General features: G+C 44.8%; 1 protein-coding gene across 1 annotated transcript in view; it reads left to right on the plus strand.

Moving 5' to 3' along the window:
* The first annotated feature begins 5 nt into the window (after positions 1-5).
* LOC144253815 (trafficking kinesin-binding protein 1-like) overlaps positions 6-20,900 on the plus strand; it is a 28,194-nt gene continuing 7,299 nt past the window's right edge. Inside the window, 5 exon segments of the mRNA XM_077796479.1 lie at positions 6-12; positions 342-393; positions 7,198-7,434; positions 8,422-8,738; positions 15,266-15,484. Coding sequence (XP_077652605.1) covers positions 6-12; positions 342-393; positions 7,198-7,434; positions 8,422-8,738; positions 15,266-15,484 — 832 coding nt within the window.

The raw sequence follows: 20,900 nt of genomic DNA on the forward strand, positions 1-20,900 counted from the left end.
GGAACATGAAAGGCAAGGCAGAATCCATCAAGGTTTCCATGAGTTTCCAGGGAAGCCATTGGAAGAGGAGATTTCTGAACTACAGGCAAAGGTTTAGGGACCTCTTTTTAGAAGAGAAAGAACAGAAAAGAGAGGTGTTGTTCTTCCACATCCCAAAATATATAAGCCCACAGTCCTCCTCGGTTCCTCTATTACCTGTGACACTAAGGCCTTGAATAGCTGTAGCCATATCCAACCCCTGCCTCTCCTGGGTGCCTGACCCCAACAGTGGTGTCTCCTGCCACCCTCAGGCCCCGAAAAAGCAACTGTACTGTATTCTCAGCTGTTCTGGTGTTCTGCAGAAACTGGAACCGACCAGCCAAAGCAGGTAAAGTTGCAGGGCTCAGGAACCAGGTAAGTAGGCCCCTCAGCCCATCAGCTGTGGTCTAGCCCCTGGTCTCTGTCAGTGGCTGTGCTCTCAAGGATGGAATCCCCACCCACCATAATTGTCCCAGGGATGAAGAGGGAAGGCTCAGCCAGATGACAACAGCCAGCCAAGCCTCGGGGGCTTTACAGACATATATGAGTGGTACTTCTCAACTCTCAGTGATAACTGGTTGGTCATATTTTGCATTTTTATCAATTCATCATGAGTCAATATTTTTATAAAATACCATAACACCAAATTATGAGAAAAAATAAAATGCAAAGGAAACTAAAATCTAATATCAAATTTTATTGGATTTAACAGACATTAAATTGCATTTTAAAATATAGGAACAAACATAGGGAAAACTAAAAGCATTATGAAGACAGTACCCATTATTCATTGAAAATGTGCCTAGGGCATTTAGCATGGAGACTCGTTGTTAAATTCAACTTTCATAGTTCGGCAGCTATAACTAACCAAATAGTAAAAAGATAGGTAAGTGGTGATTTTCTGTACTAAACACTGAGACCCGCATTTGAATGAATACTGTTTTATCAGTATTAAGGTTTATAATATAATAAATGAGTATGATTCTTTTAATTTTTTTTTCAGCTAGCTCAGGTTGATAACTGTCCCATTTACAAGGGATAATGTATAAGCTTCTCAGCTCTCTTTTACTAACACTCCAGATTGAAGCTGATATATCTAATTTCTTGACAAAAAATTTCCAGTGAGGTTTGTTTTCCAATCTATAATTCAGGCTGAAGGCTACACAATGCAAATTTTTATGCCTCCAAGTTAGATATTAATGTAAAGCTTTAAATTTTGAAAGGCTTGATAAGAATTAACTTCATGGTAAAAGAAAGAAATTAGAAAAATATACACTTACAGTTGCTCATATTTTTAGGCATTTTTGGCTAAAGATTGCCAAACAAACCTTAAAGCATCACTTGTTGTAATGTGATCATTAGTTAGTGGCTCATGCCACCTGCAACTCAACACAAGGGTTCCATGACACTTGAGCAGACCCACATGCTTGGTCATGTGCTTGGACTTCATGACAATGTTAATTGTCCAAAATGCATCTGACCATTTACTCTCAATTTCCCTTCTTATCTCATTGTGGACAGTTTGCAGATTGATGTGGGCCCTCAGACCATTCTTCAGGTAGTGCTGGTGTGGGGACTTCTATGGTATAAAGCACCTTTTTGTTAAATTTAATGAATTTCTGGTTAAGTGCTGAAGCTTTTTAAAATAATTTGTTATTTTTCCTTCTAGAAAAATCCCCCTCATGGCACAGATCAGTGGGGAGAAGTTGATGCCTTGGGATGGGCCCTTCTTCTCTTACTTAACCTCAAAACAAACACCATCAGTGAACATTTCCCTTGATGATACAGCCACCCCTCATGCAAAGAAACATAAATGCATGGTTTTCTTCAAACAGAAGTCCAGGATCTATAGGAGATGTCCAGGCCACATCTTGTCCTTCTTGACCCTGACTTGATGAACTAGAATCTGTGGTTGCATTGTAGTGTTAACTGTGGAATTGTTTAAGTAGGGGATGGAAGATTGAAAAAGCAAAAGGGAAAATTGATAAAGCAATGGTACTGATAACCACGGGAATCAGAGCCCTCAATTCTGTAGGACTGGGGGAGCAAAGGAAATATGTGGCATTGTTTAGACAAAAAAAAAATCAGGGGAAAATCTAATGATTAAGTTACTGTCTCTTAGCTCTGAATTCGCCATTATATACCCTGCTGAGGCTTCTGTGTCAGGTGCTGCAGATAGGGAGACCCCTGAGGGCAGGAGGAGAAGCAGGAGACCTGTTTCTTCCTGCCTTTGAGCTGTCTCCCTCTACAGCACTTCTCCATCCTGACATCAACATCCCTCTTCCTCATCCTAGACCTGCCTCAGCACAACACTCCTTCCTCCTGCTCAGGGAGGGAAGTGGAGACGCACCCTCCCCTCAGAGCTCTGGGTTCCCCTGCTCAGGACCCCCTTCTACGGCCTTCTCAGTTTATTTTATTCTAACCTGTTTCCTTTGCTCCCCAAGTCTTACAGAAGTGGGGGCTCTGATTCCTGTGGTTATCAGCACTATGTTTTCCCAATGTTCCCTTTTGCTTTTTCAATCTTCCATCCCCTTCTTAAGCAATTCCCCATATTCCCTCTGTTGAAAAAGAGACAGTCCTTCCTACTGGTTGATAATTGTGACTCATTCCTCCAGCACCTAGTTCAACTTTGTCCTCCATTGGTCGGAATTCTTTGTGAGAGTAATGAAAATTTTCATTTTAGCAAGATCCAAACCATATGTGGCCAGGCCTATTAGATGGGCTTTCCAGGGACGCAAATACAGTGAAGGAAGGAAACCGTGATGATAAACCATGGCCCTGAGGCCGGTTTACAAACAAAGACCCTAGCACATTGCTATGATGATGCATATAAACTCTAGAGCAGAGGCAGTCATATCAATTGCGGGGCTAGCACAATCATCCAGGAGACGGATAGTTGGTGGCTCTGTTCCAGGTGGTGGTGGAGAAAGAGGTGAAGAGAGGGCAAATTCTAAATGCATTTTGAAGCCAATCTGACAATGAGGTTTGCTGAGGATCAGACGGAAGTTGAGAGGAGTCAAAGATCTTCCCAGGGCTTTTGACATAAGCAGCTGGAAGGATGGAGTTGCCATCAGTTGAGTTGGGGACAGTATTAGGTGGATAAAGTTTCAGGAGAAATCCATGAGTTGAAGTATATGCACAGTTGACTTTGAAATGTCACTAGGTGTCCAAGTGCAAATGATTCCAAATCATTGCTCTTTGACTTGATTTATCACTTCCCCCTAAAATGAGGAAGCCTGATATCAGTCCCTTTCAGCTCTCATTTCAGCATCTCTGGTGCGCAGCACAGTGCCTAGACCACAATCATCTCAGAAAATAGCATTTGAGTGAATGGATGAAAAAAAAATTGTATACTGCAGAGGTTCCAATTGAGGCCAAAGTGTGTCTTATTCAAGCTCCAACTCCACACTTGTTTTCCAGTCAGGAAGTGAATAACCATTTGGTTCTGTAAACTGCAGCTTCTGGTGTTCACTGGATACCCATCTTACTAGCTCATCACTTGTAAGTTGAAGTCCTTCTTCCCCAAAGTAGAGAGAAACCTCTCAGAGAGAGACACAGGAGCTTTCTGTCCTTCTTTTATAAGTGTGGCCCAGCCTGGATTCTGCTGGAGACTTATTCAGTCAGAAGACAGGGCTTTGACAACATCTCAGCTCTAGGAGGGGCCGAGGGACTGAGGTGGAGCAGGAGATGACCCTTCCTTGCTTCTTTCTTTGTGTGTGGATGTGCTGTTTGTGTTGTGCCTCCATCTCCTAGGAAACCTGAAGAACATTCTAGAACAAGTTCTCTGGGTGCTTCCCTCTCTGCTCAAGTTCAAATCCAAGTCATTACAGACTGTCTGTTGGACACTTCTCAGGGGACCACAGCCAGGTGCCTCCTTTGCCTGGTGTCCAGCACAGAATAGGAGGAGCCCTTCTGGACACTCTGTACTTTCACCTAAATTCAGCTCGGCCTTTTGCACCAGTGTGACTCTATAATGAGCTGCCTATCCAGCACCTGACCTCTGGTGTCACCTTCTTCATGGAGGTTTCCTTAACTAAAGATTGCCAAACAAACCTTAAAGCATCACTTGTTGTAATGTGGTCATTAGTTAGTGGCTCATGCCACCAGCAACTCAACACAAGGGTTCCATGACACTTGAGCAGACCCACATGCTTGGTCATGTGCTTGGACTTCATGACAATGTTAATTGTCCAAAATGCATCTGACCATTTACTCTCAATTTCCATTCTTATCTCATTGTGGACAGTTTGCAGACTGATGTGAGCCCTCAGACCATTCTTCAGGTAGTGTTGGTGTGGGGACTTCTATGGTATAAAGCACCTTTTTGTTAAATTTAATGAATTTCTGGTTAAGTGATGAAGCTTTTAAACATAATTTGTTATTTTTGTTTCTAGAAAAATCCCCCTCATGGCACAGATCAGTGGGGAGAAGTTGATGCCTTGGGATGGGCCCTTCTTCTCTTACTTAACCTCAAAACAAACATCATCAGTGAACATTTCCCTTGATGATACAGCCACCCCTCATGCAAAGAAACATAAATGCATGGTTTCTTCAAACAGAAGTGCAGGATCTATAGGAGATGTCCAGGCCACATCTTGTCCTTCTTGACCCTGACTTGATGAACTGGAACCTGTGGTTGCATTGTAGTGTTAACTGTGGAATTGTTTAAGTAGGGGATGGAAGATTGAAAAAGCAAAAGGGAAAATTGATGAAGCATTGACGGGAATCAGAGCTCTCACTTCTGCAGGACTGGGGGAGCAAAGGAAATATGTGGCATTGTTTAGACAAAAAAAAATCAATCTAATGATTAAGTTACTGTCTCTTAGCTCTGAATTCACCATTATATACCCTGCTGTGGCTTCTGTGTCAGGTGCTGCAGATATGGAGACCCCTGAGGGCAGGAGGAGAAGCAGGAGACCTGTTTCTTCCTGCCTGTGAGCTGTCTCCCTCAGCAGCGCTTCTCCACCCTGGCAACAGCATCGCTCTCCCTCATCCTAGACCTGCCTCAGCACAACACTCCTTCCTCCTGCTCAGGGAGGGAAGTGGAGACGCACCCTCCCCTCAGAGCTCTGGGTTCCCCTGCTCAGGACCCCCTCCTACGGCCTTCTCAGTTTATTTTATTCTAACCTGTTTCCTTTGCTCCCCAAGTCTTACAGAAGTGGGGGCTCTGATTCCTGTGGTTATCAGCACTATGTTTTCCCAATGTTCCCTTTTGCTTCTTCAATCTTCCATCCCCTTCTTAAGCAATTCCCCATATTCCCTCTGTTGAAAAAGAGACATTCCTTCCTACTGGTTGATAATTGTGACTCATTCCTCCAGCACCTAGTTCAACTTTGTTCTCCGTTGGTCGGAATTCTTTGTGAGAGTAATGAAAATTTTCATTTTAGCAAGATCCAAACCATATGTGGCCAGGCCTATTAGATGGGCTTTCCAGGGTCGAAAATTCAGAGAAGGAAGGAAACCGTGTTGATAAACCATGGCCCTGAGGCCTGTTTAGAAACAAAGACCCTAGCACATTGCTATGATGATGCATATAAACTCTAGAGCAGAGGCAGTCATATCAATTGGGGGGCTAGCACAATCATCCAGGAGACGGATATTGGTGGCTCTGTTCCAGGTGGTGGTGGAGAAAGAGGTGAAGAGAGGGCAAATTCTAAATGCATTTTGAAGCCAATCTGACAAAGAGGTTTGCTGAGGATTAGATGGAAGTTGAGAGGAGTCAAAGATCGTCCCAGGGCTTTTGACCTAAGCAGCTGGAAGGATGGAGTTGCCATCAGTTGAGTTGGGGAAGGTATTAGGTGGATAAAGTTTCAGGAGAAATCCATGAGTTGATGTATGCACAGTTGACTTTGAAATGTCACTAGGTGTCCAAGTGCAAATGATTCCAAATCTTTGCTCTTTGACTTGATTTATCACTTCCCACTAGAATGAGGAAGCCTGATGTCAGTCCCTTTCAGCTCTCATTTCAGCATCTCTGGTGCGCAGCACAGTGCCTAGACCACAATCATCTCAGAAAATAGCATTTGAGTGAATGGATGAAAAAAAAATGTATACTGCAGAGGTTCCAATTGAGGCCAAAGTTTGTCTTATTCAAGCTCCAACTCCACACTTGTTTTCCAGTCAGGAAGAGAATAACCATTTGGTTCTGTAAACTGCAGCTTCTAGTGTTCACTGGAAACCCATCTTACTAGCTCATCACTTGTAAGTTGAAGTCCTTCTTCCCCGGAGTAGAGAGAAACCTCTCAGAGAGAGACACAGGAGCTTTCTGTCCTTCTTTTATAAGTGTGGCCCAGCCTGGATTCTGCTGGAAACTTATTCAGTCAGAAGACAGGGCTTTGACAACATCTCGGCTCTAGGAGTGGCCGAGGGACTGAGGTGGAGCAGGAGATGCCTCCTCCTGGCTTCTTTCTTTGTGTGTGGATATGCTGTTTGTGTTGTGCCCCCATCTCCTAGGAAACCTGAAGAACATTCTAGAACAAGTTCTCTGGGAGCTTCCCTCTCTGCTCAAGTTCAAATCCAAGTCATTACAGACTGTCTGTTGGACACTTGTCAGGGGACCACAGCCAGGTGCCTCCTTTGCCTGGTGTCCAGCACAGAATAGGAGGAGCCCTTCTGGACACTCTGTACTTTCACCTTAATTCAGCCAGCTCGGCCTTCTGCACCAGTGTGACTCTATAATGAGCTGCCTATCCAGCACCTGACCTCTGGTGTCACCTTCTTCATGGAGGTTTTCTTAACTCCCCATTTGAATTTATGACCTGGGCAGTGCTAGGGGAATTGTGAGTTCTGGGTCATTCTGAAAGCAAATGACAGAATCTGTTACCTGTGGGTTGCACTGAGAGAGAGAGAAGCCCAGAAAACTTTCAGGATTCCAGACAACACTTGATAGACCAGCCTTTTGACTTTAATGTGGTAAATGCTCAAAAAAGTAATGTCATCTTTGCTAGTATCACCTTTAGTATACAACTGTGCATTACAGTCTTGGAATCAGTGAGTGTTGAGTCTTCTGGCTTCACTTTATGAAGGAGGCACCCAACACCCTAAGAAAGATGTTGAAAGCACAGGATATAGTAGACTGCTCAGGGGTTTCTTGAGGGCCAGGTGTCTTTGTGGGCCATCAGTTGGTCTTTTGTGGGAGATCTAACTTGCTTACTCATGGATGTTGTGTGTTCTCTGCAGTCACCAGAAGCGTGTCTTTGAGACTGTGAGAAACATCAACCAGGTTGTCAAGCAGAGGTCACTGACCCCTTCTCCCATGAACATCCCTGGCTCCAACCAGTCCTCAGCCATGAACTCCCTCCTGTCCAGCTGTGTCAGCACCCCCCGGTCCAGCTTCTATGGCAGTGATGTTGGCAATGTTGTCCTTGATAACAAGACCAACAGCATTATCTTGGAAACTGAAGCAGCAGATCTGGGGTGAGTGAGCTGGGAGTTTTCTGTGTCTGTTTTGGAGAGAAGAGGGGTAGTATGGGTTGAACCAGAGGCTCATTAGTCATCAGAGGGAGCTTGATGAGAATTGCCTGGAAAATTAGACCTGTACTTCTCCAAATACATTCTACAAACCCACCAAGCTCATCCTTATCCTTGAGACTGATATTTTACCCAGTTGAAAGAGGTGTAACAAGTTGATGCTTTTCTGTTGAAGAAGAGGATTGATAAATATGTTTTTCCATTAATCATCACTGACATTTGTTTTGTGAACCCCTTTGTAGTTGAATGTTGAAAATGCTTAGGACTCAGGCTCTCTGTCTTGTTTGTTGTGGAGGTGGGGTGCAGGCATCCCAGTCACCTAGCAAATGTCTGCCATGTTGTGGGTCTGCAGGTTGGGCGCTTTGTGCAGTGGTCAGTTCCTCCCTGTCCTGAAGTCCTGCAGATCCTGACCCCAACCCTGCACTGCCTACTTTCTACACCCTTGTCCTCTTATTTATCAAAACTGATTCTTCTGGACCAACAGAGTAAGACAGATGAGAAGCTCCTTGATCAGAGCTGATTTCCTTTAGAGTTAAAATTCAGCTCCTTTAATTCAAGAGGAAAGAGAAGCCTCTTCTTGAACTAGCTGGCTGCCCTTCTGGTAGCGAGGAACTGCAGCCTATGGAAGGTTTCTTCCTGCAGGCTCAGGAGGGAGATGCTACTAGGGGGTGAATTTTACTTCAGTTTTCATTCTACCCTAGTGCCATGGCCCTTCTGAAAAAAAAACACTAATTCACACCCACAGAGTGAAGTAGTTCTTGGCGACAGGCATTTGTTTCTCCATTCTTGCCTCCATTTCAGCCGCTGGCCTTGGTTTCCTTAGTCCTGCGTGCAGAGCCAAGCTGCCCGCCCTGGAGCTGTCCTCTGGGTCTGTCCCATCTCAACAGTCCTGCCGGCTGCCCCGCTGCACCCTCATGGCATTTCTTCTTGCAGGAACGAGGAGCGGAGCAAGAAGCCAGGCACACCAGGCACGCCCGGCTCCCATGACCTGGAGACGGCCCTGCGGCGGCTGTCTCTCCGCCGGGAGAACTACCTGTCCGAGCGGAGGTTCTTCGAGGAGGAGCAGGAGAGGAAGCTGCGGGAGCTGGCGGAGAAGGGCGAGCTGCGCAGCGGCTCCCTCACGCCCACCGAGAGCATCATGTCGCTGGGCACGCACTCGCGCTGCTCCGAGTTCACTGGCTTCTCGGGCATGTCCTTCAGCAGCCGCTCCTACCTGCCCGAGAAGCTGCAGATCGTCAAGCCGCTGGAAGGTGATCGCAAGGGGCCACGGCCCCTCTCTGTCCTCCTGAGCGACTCCCTGTGGTCCCTCATCCACCACAGTAGGCGTGGCCACCGCTGCCACACCTACTCCTTTTTCTTCCGTGACAGCCACCCACGCTGCTGGTTCGAGTTCCTCTGAGGGTGGCCCATAACCTGGCCTTGTTGCTGCCTCAGTGGGTTTGGCAGTGCATGCCCCGGCCACCGAAGTAACCCCAGGGAGATGCACACAGTAGCCTTCTAATTCTCTTGCTTTTGCCTTAGTGCCTTAGATATGAGACCTTTTGGAGAGGCAGAGGCACTGCTGACAGACCCCGAAAATCATTAGCCATGCCTGAGGATTATAGGGAGCTCACACTTTCACTTGTTAGACATTTTGCCATCAAGGAGTAGTGCCAAGCAACTACCATAATTTTTTTCTTTTTTCTTTTTCAATAACCATGTGAAAATGATCTGTGGGCTCATGTGTTCTGATTTGATCTTCATACAAAGAGTATGGCTTTCTACAGATGCAGTGTTCCGAGCAAGACTCCTAGAGTCTGCAGTTTGGTAACCAGGAAAGGGTAGCTGTGTAGACCAGTGAGCTTTTGTAGCTCTCTAGTTTAAGCCACCCTTTTGCAGGGGCAGTTCACTTTTTAGTGTCAGGGCTTCTTGGTTGATTAGACTCATGGAAAAACTCAACTTTTGTTTTCTTTCTCCTTTTTTCATTTTTTGCTTTGGGTATTATAAAACATTTTCCCTGTGCCTACTGCTACCTGCCAAGAGCCACCATGTTTGTAGTTTTCATTTTTCACTCCTTTAGTGTGGAAACCCACAGAGACTTTGAGAAGGTGTTTTAGAATTCTGCATTATATTTCTGATGCAAAGCCAAAATTTCTGTGAGTCAATACTTCTCAACATTTATTACCTCTTTAAGAACCATTTTTAGACACTTTTACCTAATTGCACCCACCATGCAATTTTAATATCACAGAAATATCATTTATGTACTCCATATATAATCTATATGTAGATATATGTCAAATATAAAAATATATATTCTGTGCCTAAAAGGAGTATAATTTTTCTCACCTCAAAGACATCTGTTTTTTCCCTGTTGAAAATGCAGGCTGTAAGATTAGGTTGTGCTTGTTAAAGATTCAAGACATGACAAAATCCTTTATTTTCCAAAGGAGGGAAGACAATGGGCTGTTTTTTGTCTCCATGGTAATTTTTAATTGTATAATTTAGGGCCTTTCTAGATTTCAGAAAAGGGATGGCTCATTCTTTTTTTAAAATTATTTATTCAGTTGTAAGCTTGGCAATTGTTTTCTGATTTTCAATTATGTCTGTTTTCCTTTCAATAAAATCTTCCATTTCTGCAATTTTCCTTTCTGCCTTTCTTTTCTTTTCCTTCCTTTGTCTCTCAAAGATCATTGGATGTTATCATCTCTATCCTTTCCTTTCTTTATTTTACTGTATTTCATTGGATCATCTAAGAATATGTTTTTTTGGATTAATTTCCCAAGTATATTGCAGAATGAGATTTTTAAAAATTTATTTTGACCAATTCATCTTTATTTCTTCTAACCTCTGACTTAGAAATATTTTTGTGATAAGTTAATAGAATAAGAGAAAATCCCACTTGATATGCAAGATAAATTTCATTTGTAGCACCCTGTTCCCAAGAAGCTAAATTACTACCATTAAAAAGTCATGTCTTATCACTACACCCTGTAACTCATCCTCATGATAAAGATCCTTTGGGCTCCATTTTGTAGTTCTCTGATTTCTTAGCTGTTTAAAATACAAGCAATATTTTATTACTCCTTCTATAATTGTTGTGTTACTGTGTTTAATTTGATAAGGGGGGATGTGACATAGAAGTCTGCCTGACGCTTAGCTTCTGTACCCTGTAACTATAGTATTTGATAAGATAACCCATCTATTTAGCTGTTTTCCTTATTTGTGAAATAGGCTTATAGTCGTTAAATAGATTGTGGTGAAGAGTTAATGCAGTGTGTTTTGTATTGTGCCTAGCACCCAACAGATACTTATTAAAACTTAGGCACCTCAAATTTACTCTAGTTCCAGCAGCTCAGGTCTCAAGGGCCCAGGTATCAGTGTTGAGACCTGGGCCAGCATTGTGCTGGGATCATGTTCCTACATTATCCTTTTCCATTGACCCAGATGAGAACCTGACAGGATTCCCTTGATCTCCATCTACCAGCCTAGGTGAAGGCATCTAGGCTGAAGCCCTTGGAGAGTGCTAGGTGGGATCTTAGCAGACAGACCATTTCTTACCCATTTGATTAATCTTGCCATCTGCTTATTGTGTCAACCGAAATAGCTGAGCTAGATGTTTAAGAATGCTAGCCTAGCACTCTTAGGTCTGCATCTTATGAGTTTTAAGCAGGTAAAAGAACAAACAAAATATTCCAACTGGAAAGAGGGATAAATCAGTGTTAAAAAGACTGAGGAAGGTGGTGTTTCTTCCCTCTGTTTTGTTCTTCTTTCTGATTCATTATAACTGAGGCGATACTTCCAAAGAAACGACTTACTATGTAATGAGGGAAAGCATACACTTCTAAGCTGTGTGTTATCCTGCAGGTTTTATTCTGACTTTTAAGCCCCAATGCTCTTCTGACATAGTAGATTTGGTTTTCTTCTCTTTAGAGGAAAACTTTTCAGATAAAACAGTGGGGTGTGGAAGAAAGCAGACAGAGGGAAGGGGGCCGTGACCATAATTATGTTTTCCCTGCTCTCCACACCCTTGTTCTGTAGAACTCTTTGGTTTTGGTGCCAACCAGGAACTCAAAGTTTGCCTCTTTCCCCAGCCTGTAATCATGAGGGTGGGAAGAGTAAGCAGGTCCTAGGTCCTAGGTGATATTAGCTAATAGCACAGTGCTTCTCCTGCTCTGTAAAGGAAGCTAGGCAAGGTAGTGAACTGGAAAAAAAAGAGGCCTAGGAAATTGGCAACCTGGGATCAGCTCTGAATATGTGATTCATGTTTACTCTTTAATTTTCATGCCTCTTTGTGTCACATGAAAGATTTCAGGCAGCCAGGAGATGGATAGAATTCCTAGGTGTGGGTTCTGGCTGGGGATATGGCAGGGCTGGGAGGCAGGAGGTGTTCTGCACAGGTGCTAGGTTCAGCAAACCCTGCTAGAGCCTGAAAACTAGCAAGGAGTAAAGGGTTCCTGAGCCCCACAGCCTGGCATATCTGAAATTGAACAGCTGGGCTGGAGATGGCTTTCACCAGGAGTCACTTGTGCAGCATATAAAACGCCTGCATGGGGACTGGAGAGCCCAATCAGGGACGTTATTTTCTAGACTCCTGAGGCTTTACATATATGAGGCTGCCTCATTGCTGAGAGGCCTTCTACATGATTAAGAGAATGGACACGTTCCCCGTCTCAGTTTCAGGCCCGGATGAGCTGCTTGCCACCTGTGTGCCTTCTGAAAGTTACTTTTACTTCCCTGTGCTCAGTGTCCTTGTCTGTAAAATAGAGATGACAGGGTTATCGTGAAAATTAAACAACTTATAGACATAGACCTCTCAGAAGAGTGTTTGACACTTAAGTGGTCAGTAAAGGTCGACTGTTCTTATGTGAGTAGGGGATGCCCAAGGCATGGGGTAAAAATTGAAGTATGATACACCATTCAGCATATTTCAGGGGAAATTGTACGGAGTTTCTTAGGCTATGTGGTTTCAGGGAATGGATTAATTCCATGCATTTCTGTAGCCTCCTTAAATCCAAACAAAAGACCCACTGTAGCCTCATTTCTAGAGCCCTATCCATGGGTGGGTGGGTGAGGGGTAACCTGTGAAACAGGTGGAAGATCCAAGCCTATGGGACTCTTTCTAGGGCTTAGTCCTCCAGCTTCCCTGAGTCCTTTCCCAGTGGATTTTAAGCATCCTGAGCCCCTTTTAGGAGGAATGAGGAAAGCTGACACTTCCTTTCCACTGTTCTTCACTTTCCAGAGTCTCTTGGCCTCCCTTCCACAGGTCGAGGAGACATGGACATGTTGTACTAGGAATTTCTTGTCAGCGTTTAAGACCCTAGGGTGCAGTCCCATGTTAGACAGGACAGTGGCTTAAGTCTTCTCCCTGATACTGTTTTATTGCTAGGAAATGTGCCGGCACAGCCAGTGGGCCCTTGGATAGTATGAATGGGAGTCCCAATAGTGGCAGAGAAGCCCCTGGCCCCCACAGGAACGTGTGGGTCTCCTGCTGGGACCTAGACACCCACCTGGGAATTTTGCTGTTGACTTTTTAATGCAGCTGGGGGCCAGCCACTGCTGCTCACCTTGCCCGGCTTCCTGGCCAGAACACTGATGCCCTAGCTTGTTCTCAGACCTGTACATTAGGGAGGGGGCAGTGTAAGAACCTGGCCTTTGTCACTGAATCCTGGCTCTGCCATAACTAATTGATTTTGAAAAATCATCAAACTTCAGGAATGCTCCATTTTCCACCTGGCATGTGTGAGTGAGTGATAATTCTTGCTGCCTAGGGTGGTTTTGAGGAGTGAATTAATGGACTCATATGTAAAACCATTTAGTTGATATGATGCATGTCAAAGCACTGAGACAGGCGTACAGATGTGTCTCGATACAAGGTAGCTTTATAAAACAGATGCTGTAGCACTGGGCACTTGGGATCCCTCTGAACCCCTGACCATATCTGCATAGCGTTGCTGGCACTTTAGGGTCTGCGGCCTCCTTCAGATTCTCAGGAGATCTGAACATTAAGAACCACAGCTCCAGAACAGGACTTCTCAGTCTCATTGCTGGTGACATTTGGGACTGGATCATTCTTTGTGGTGGAACTGTCCTGTGCAGTTTAGGATGTTCAGCACCATCTCTGGCCTCTGCCCACGAGGTGTCATAAGCATCCTTCTCTCCCTTCACAGTTGTGACAACCAAAAATGTCTCCAGACTTGGGCAACTGATCCCTAGGGGGGCAGGCAGAATTGTCCCCAGTTGAGAACAACTGCTTTAGATGTTCTGACAGGTCTGGGATATAACTTCTTTTGTTATGTTCACCTCTGTGTTAGCTTTTTCCTTTTTTGCACGTAGAATATTTTTTAATTTATAGTCAGTAGATGCAGGTTAAGTGGGTTGCCTTCCTACCTGTGCACATATAAGGCTGGGGCAGATCTTGAGGTGGGTATCTAAGAGCACTTTCAATGCCTCTCTAAACACCTCTGTCTTGAACATTGGGTATTTATTTGTGTGGCTATGTTTGGGTGACTCCTGTCCTTATATAGTAGATCCTGAACTCCCAGTCTCCCAGGTTGTCCCCAGAACGCTGGTTTCATGTGAGGCATGACTAAGTGTTTCAAGGGGAGAAAAGGCTTGTTCTATCAAATAGGCTGGGCAGAAACTCAAGCCACCAGAGCAGGTGGTGAGATGTTCTTCCCCAAACACACCTCTGAACCTAGGTTTCCCAAGCATGCTTGGCCTTGGAACACTTATCTTTGTACCGCACCTGGGACACCTTGAAGTCCTCAAAGACACACTCCGGTGTTATTACAGACCTTCCACAATGTCATCTGAGTCCCAGGGTCTGGTATCACTGAAGAGATTGGCTGCTTGGCTTTAGACCTCTGTGCAGACTTACCGTGTTCTTAAATCACACCTCTCTCCACCCAGTTCCCCCTCCCTAACCCTGCAGCCTTTCAAGGTTGCTGGCAGAATGCAGATAACCCAAGTAAAGGAGGTGACAATCAGACTATCACTTACCTCCGTGTGCTTTAATTTCCTTTTGCTTTTCTCTGTGTGTCTCCCGGGGTGGATTTTGTATAGTCTCAGCCTTCCTTGTTCCCAGCGGTCTGTATTTGGCACGAAATTGGTATATATGCACCCCCAGCCCCATGTTTTTTCCCTCTTGTATTTGTAAAATGATGCTGTGTTGGTTTGGGGCGTTGGCATTGGTTGATTAAAATAAAGAGCATCACCAAACATCCTTGACATACAGTGTAACATTTTACTTAAAAAATTGTTTGAGCCCAGCATGGTGGTGCACACCTATAATACCAGCTACTCAGGAGGCTGAAGGAGGTTTGCAAGTTTGAGGTCAGCCTGGGCAACTTAGCAAGACCCTGTTTTAAAATAAAAATTAAGAAGCTGGGAGTGTTGCTCGGTGATAGAGCTTTTGTCTGACATGTGTGATGCCGAGGGTTCAACCCCTAGTACCCCCCTCCCAAATAAAAGGTTGATTGCTTAAATTGGTGCCCCCTCCGGGTGTGGTGGGGATTAGTGACTGTTTCACAGCAGGAAGGGTTAAGGCAGCTATAATGATATGCCTTCTGCAGTCCCAGAGCAGGCTAGGCCCTACCCTGGGTTCACACTAAGCATCATTACTCTTCCTGGATCTCCCAGATCCACATGTTGCAAAGCTCTGTGTGATAAGGGGACAGACCCTGAAAAAGAGGAATTGTCCCAGTGCTGTCCTCCTTGCCACAGTATCTTAGAGTCCATCCTAAATCTCCCCCTTACCCCCTCCTTCTCTCTCTCTCTCTTTTTTTTTTCCTGCAAGGTTCTGCCACCCTTCACCACTGGCAGCAGCTGGCCCAGCCTCACCTTGGGGGCATCCTGGACCCCCGGCCCGGTGTGGTCACCAAGGGCTTCCGGACACTGGATGTTGACCTGGATGAAGTGTACTGCCTTAATGACTTTGAAGAAGATGACACAGGTGACCACATTTCTCTCCCGGGCCTAGCTACCTCCACGCCAGTTCAGCACCCAGAGACCTCAGGTGAGAGGTCCCGAGCACACGTGACTGTCTCAGGCAGCAGAAGTTACCCGAGCCGGCCTCAGGCTTCCCCAGAGGAGATGCAGGAGATGCCAGCAGCCAAGGAGGAGGAGGAGGAGGAGGGGTCTGGTGAGGGCACCACAATAAGTCCTGTAACCTGGCACCTTTACCAGAGGCAGAGTTCTGGGCCATTCTCACTTCTGTTCCGGGCATCATCTGTAGTGGCTCTTTGTCTGTAGCTTCCGCTCGTCTGTGTGGGTGACAATTAAAGCATTCCCATTGTGCCGTTCTGTTTTTTAATACAGAGTCTCTTGCCTCCTTTTTATAACAAATGGGCATAGCCCCTGCCCATCTTGGAGGTGCAGGGATTTTTAAATGGGAGCAGGAGAGGCTGCTAAAAAGAAGTGGGTTACTGGCCTCCCAAGAACATCAGGACCCTTCTTCCTGTTATCGGTATCGCCCCATGTCTGAGGGGCAGATTCTAGAGTGATTTCCTGACTGATCGGGGCTGACCTGAGCAGCGCTAGGGGAATTGTGAGTTCTGGGTCATTCTGAAAGCACATGACAAATCTGTTACCTGTGGGTTGCACTGAGAGAGAGAGAAGCCCAGAAAATGTTCAGGATCCAGACAACACTTGATAGACCAGCCTTTTGACTTTAATTACTTCAATGAAAGCATATATGTCACTTTCTTTCTAGCTTACACATGTTCAAAGTGGAATTTTTCAAAGTGCTTAACCAAATAAACCCTAACAGAATGTCATTAAGTTCTTCCAGAGGACTCTAGATGAATTTAGAAAAGACATTGAGCTGATCTTGCCTCCCGACTCCCCTACCTCAGTCTCCGAAGGTGAGACTGAGTTTGTAAAATGACCCACATCTCAGTTGCCCCTAGAATGGGAAGCTTTCTACTCAGGGCCCTAGGAGCATGGGTCTGTGGTCACCATATGCCCCAGATAGTTACCCTTTACTCTTCCTGGATCTCCCAGATCCACATGCTGCAAAGCTCTGTGTGATAAGGGGACAGACCCTGAAAAAGATGAATTGTCCCAGTGCTGTCATCCTTGTAACATTTCTGAGTCACCACGTTGGAAGGAAGGACATTCATCTTTGTGATTCACAATTTTCATCTGCAGAGACTCCAACACTTCCCACAAAAACACAAGGCAGGAAGGAAACAAGGTTCTTGGTGGTGTCTCCCATCCCCTGGCTAATTTCTGACAGCTGTGGTCAAGAGACTTGATTTGGGCCTGACTTTTCTTTCTCCTTTGTTGTCAACTTCCAAGGAGTCATAGGTAAAGTTGACAATTGTTCAGCATTTAGATTTATTTATGGTTTGATTTTTTTTAAGCAATTAAGTTACTGGATTAAGTTTGTGCAAAAATGAAGATGCTTATCTATGTAGTATCTACACAGTCAACAAAGGGCAACTGGCTGTGTTAGCCATCCTACCCCTGTCCTAGTGGCCATCTGGCAGGCAGGTGTCCTTGAAGAACAGTATCTGAGTGACTTGTGCTGAAAGGGTAGACAGTGCCCTCCCCACAGCTTTACAGGTAGAAGGTGAATCCAGGAAGTTCAAGGACCACCACTGGGTGCATCTTTGAGAAGTTGAACAGAAGCTATCATGTTGACAAACAACTTCTCTTGGAGGACCGAGGGAGAGAGGGAACTGGTGATGGGACTAAAGTCCCAACCATAAGCACTGGCTTACGTAAAAAGGAAGGGAGCAGCTCCTGGTGGAAAGGAGCCAGGAAACTAGTCATGAGGACGAAAAAGTCACCATAGGCAGTGACCGTTCCTCCTAGGCCCTCCTTACTGAAAACTGCAGCAAATCCACCCCAGCAACGTTATTTGAGGTGAGACATGCACAGTTACAGTTGAAAGTGTAGAAGGGTCAGGCTCAAAATATGTGAATTCAAAAAGGAATTATCTGGGTTGCTGAAAGTAATTAAGGGATGGTCTCATTGTTTGAATGACCTAGAGTTCTTTTGAGCTTGTTTTCCTGATAAGACTCATCTCTAAAAGCTCATCAGAGGGGGAAGGATGTACTCTGATTTGGCTCTTTTTTTCTCTGTTGGGAATGACAGAACCATTTTGATGTTTGGAATGTGGAAAGCATTTTACTCTGTACATAAATCATCCTCGAGGCTCCAGGTGGCTCTCTGTATACAACCAGTGAGTCACAGGCAGACAGATGAGCCTCGGTGGGAAGACTTGGGGCATCCTCTGTTTGGGGATTTGTATCCAGCTGGTCTGGTCTCTGCTTTGGTCCATCATCCACACTTAGCCACAGTCCTGGGATCCGCCATTCTGTCCAGGAAGATTTCATAGGGAGAAATTTTGAAAACAAGTTGATTAACCTTTTTTCTTAACAACTGGTGTGATGGGCAAACTGGGAAGACTTGTATTTTAGGCACTTTTGACTAGAGCCTGCTGTCCCATGTCAGGGGTGGGGGGAGTTTTGAGCACTGAAAAAATTTTATTAATATATTTTAATGTGTTATTTGAAGTATCACTTGGTGATTTTTTAAAATCCAATGTCTTTAAAAGGATCCATGTTATTGTATTGTAAATAATTTAGATGATTAAAATGGATTGTTTTAAACAATATTTAGATTATAGTTTTACTTTATTTCAATGACGTGTTTTTTGTTCTGATTCACATAGGAAATACACTGAATTAGAAACAGTCCATATCTTGTCCTGACAGTGTTCTGTATTTTAGATTTTTATGTGTAGGGAAGAGCCTCTATGTGGCAGATGATTCAGAGTTAAGTTCACACAGTTAAGTCAGTAGTTGGCTGGCCGGATTAACCATTCAGGTGAATTATCTTGGATTCCTTGATCCTTAAAGGTGAAGAAAGTGTGGGATTAAAGCTATGCCCACAGAAGATGTTGCAGGTCAGTCTATTCAGCATTTATACACATGGAGCCTATTTGACCTTGGGAAACGAATCATGCAGACCAGGGCATCTGATCTGGTAGTGAGTGACCCTGCAGTAGAGATATGTCATAACTGGGGCTGAGATCCTGAAGTTGGTATTGGAAGGCGGTCACACTTGGTCAAAACAGGCCTTGAAAATTTCCCTAAGTCTCCAACACCTGGCCACCAGAGGTGAGAGCCAAGAATCAGCTTTCCTCACATCTTAGTTTTATGCATAGGTCCAAATTCCATTCAGGAGCAGTTACAGAGTGTGGGGAAAGGGAACAGAATAGGTCCTGGTGGATAGGAGCCAGACAGAAAGTTCTGGCAGCCATGTGTTCCTATAGCTTCATCACAGGGCAGGGGCCAGTTGCAGTACACCTTCATCAGCTTGTGTCCTGTCTTGCTTTCAGTCAGTCTCACTCATGTCCACAGAAGTGGGTCCAGAGAAGCTCGTGAAGGAAAGGTGGCCCAGGGACCCAGCAGAACCAGACAGAAAAGGCTGGTACACTGGTTGACAGGCCTTCAGATATCTTTGCTGTAGGGAAGTTCCTTCCCAGTGTCTTGTGGGAGGAAGCGCTTTTTGATCCAGCCTGGCTCTACTGCAGTCTGCCCACACCCGCCCACATCAGGACCTGCGGAGGAAGCCCCTGTGCTCTTGCATCAGCATGTATGTGAAACCAGAGCGGATCAAACCAACTGCAGCCTGGAAGTTGAATAATGAAGAAGGAGAATCAAAAACCAACAGCATAGAGCCAGCCCTGCTTAGAACTTCCAGAGCACAGCGCACTTGCTGAAAGCAGTTTCTTTATGGTGTCCTTACCTGGGAGAACCACAGGAGGTCCCTCCAGAGTCTAGAGGCTCCCACATGGGTGCTGACTGGTGGGCATCAGCCCTGACTCTTCTTACATGGAGGGGCCTTTGTGGAAGCACTTGCCTGTCAGGGTTCAGTGCGAGGGAGGAGTGCCCTCTTGGACTGGCTTTGAAGACGCTAGCAGGAAAGGTCTCCAGACAGCTCAGCCAGGCAAGCTCCCCTGCTTCTTGGTGTCAGCCACAGAGAGAAGGACAGAAAGACAGAGGGCATGCAGGTCAGCTTGTTGACATCCAAAGGATCCATGGAGATTTTTGTACTTGTCCTTTTAACAGCATTCTAAAAAAATCTCTTCTCTAGATGATACCCCAGGGGCACTTGAGAGATTTTCTGGCCCTCTGCACAGTGCTGTGAAATTGTTCACCTCTTAAATCACATACTTTGTAGATGAAAGACAGTAGATAGCTTGGTGTAGTAGGATGACTAGACTTTTAATTTTGTAGGAACCAAGAATAAGTTGTACAGAAACTGGAAAAAGATTCTATGCTGATGAGGTTTAAAATCTCCATGTGCCTGACCAGCAGGGGCCCTGGAGTTTCCTCTGAGTTACAGGACCAGATCAGGGCTGTGTCCAAGCAATGTTTGAGAAGCAGAGAAGAGTTACCTGGCCCATGTGAGGCCTGGAACGCAAGGGCTAAAAAAGTATCATTATAGAGTTCTATAGCACTTTTTTAGTTTAAAGTCACTTTTTATCTTATTTTTTTTTAAAGTGATGAGCCACTTTATCTGAACCTACTCTTCATAATATCCCCTACTCCAAGGGAAATGAAGTTGAAACCACATTGCTCGCTCTTACCATATTGGTATTAATGATGGATTGTTGGGCACATGAGAGTTTATGGAGCTTTTTGTGGATGAATTCATCATGGAACTTTTTTTCCCCCAGAAAAATTCATAGGCAGAGTTATATAATGAAGTGACAGGAAAATCTTTAAAGCATTTTTATATGCCCTGGTATTTTAGTCTTTTAGGCAGAAATTCTAAGGCATTGCTTTGCCTTTTTTGTGTGTGTGTGGGGGGGGGAGAGGTTAATGGAAAGGGAGATATTTCTCATGTAGCTGACACGCAGGGAGATATCCTTCTTCTCCCCTCCTCTTCCCCTTAAGCAAAATTCAAATCCCTACAAGCCAAGCATTTTAAATAGATGTCCTGATATTCTTGGGGCTTACTTCAAGCCGTACCTTTAAGTTGGGTTGACAGTGGCTTTTACTGACAGTAGCTTTGTTTTTGCTTGGATAGAAAAGCCTGGCCCCTGGTTGCCACCCTTAATGTGGCAGCTACTGGAATAACCGGTGCAGGGAGGAGTGTATGCGTATGTTGGTTATGAATTTATAGAAATTACAAAGACCCAAGTCCTGACAGCAGCTTCAACACTACATGGTCAGGTTAAGAAAAGGGAAAAAAGCTCCAGATCATTTCCTTCATTTCACACAAGTTGGTCCTTTCCATGAAGAGTGGGGAAGAGAAAATAGAAGGCCTCCGTGCACCACAAAGACAGGGTCCCTGTTTCCAAGATTTTGAGATGCATTTGAAAAGAAATATGCACCACAGGTATTTTTAGAAATTATTTATGTGCCTTTAAAAAAATGGTTTGGGTGCATGGCATGGCCAGTATTTCTCCATCT

Source organism: Urocitellus parryii, chromosome 3 (genome assembly GCF_045843805.1).
Source record: "Urocitellus parryii isolate mUroPar1 chromosome 3, mUroPar1.hap1, whole genome shotgun sequence".
In the NCBI taxonomy this organism is placed as follows: Eukaryota; Metazoa; Chordata; class Mammalia; order Rodentia; family Sciuridae; genus Urocitellus; species Urocitellus parryii.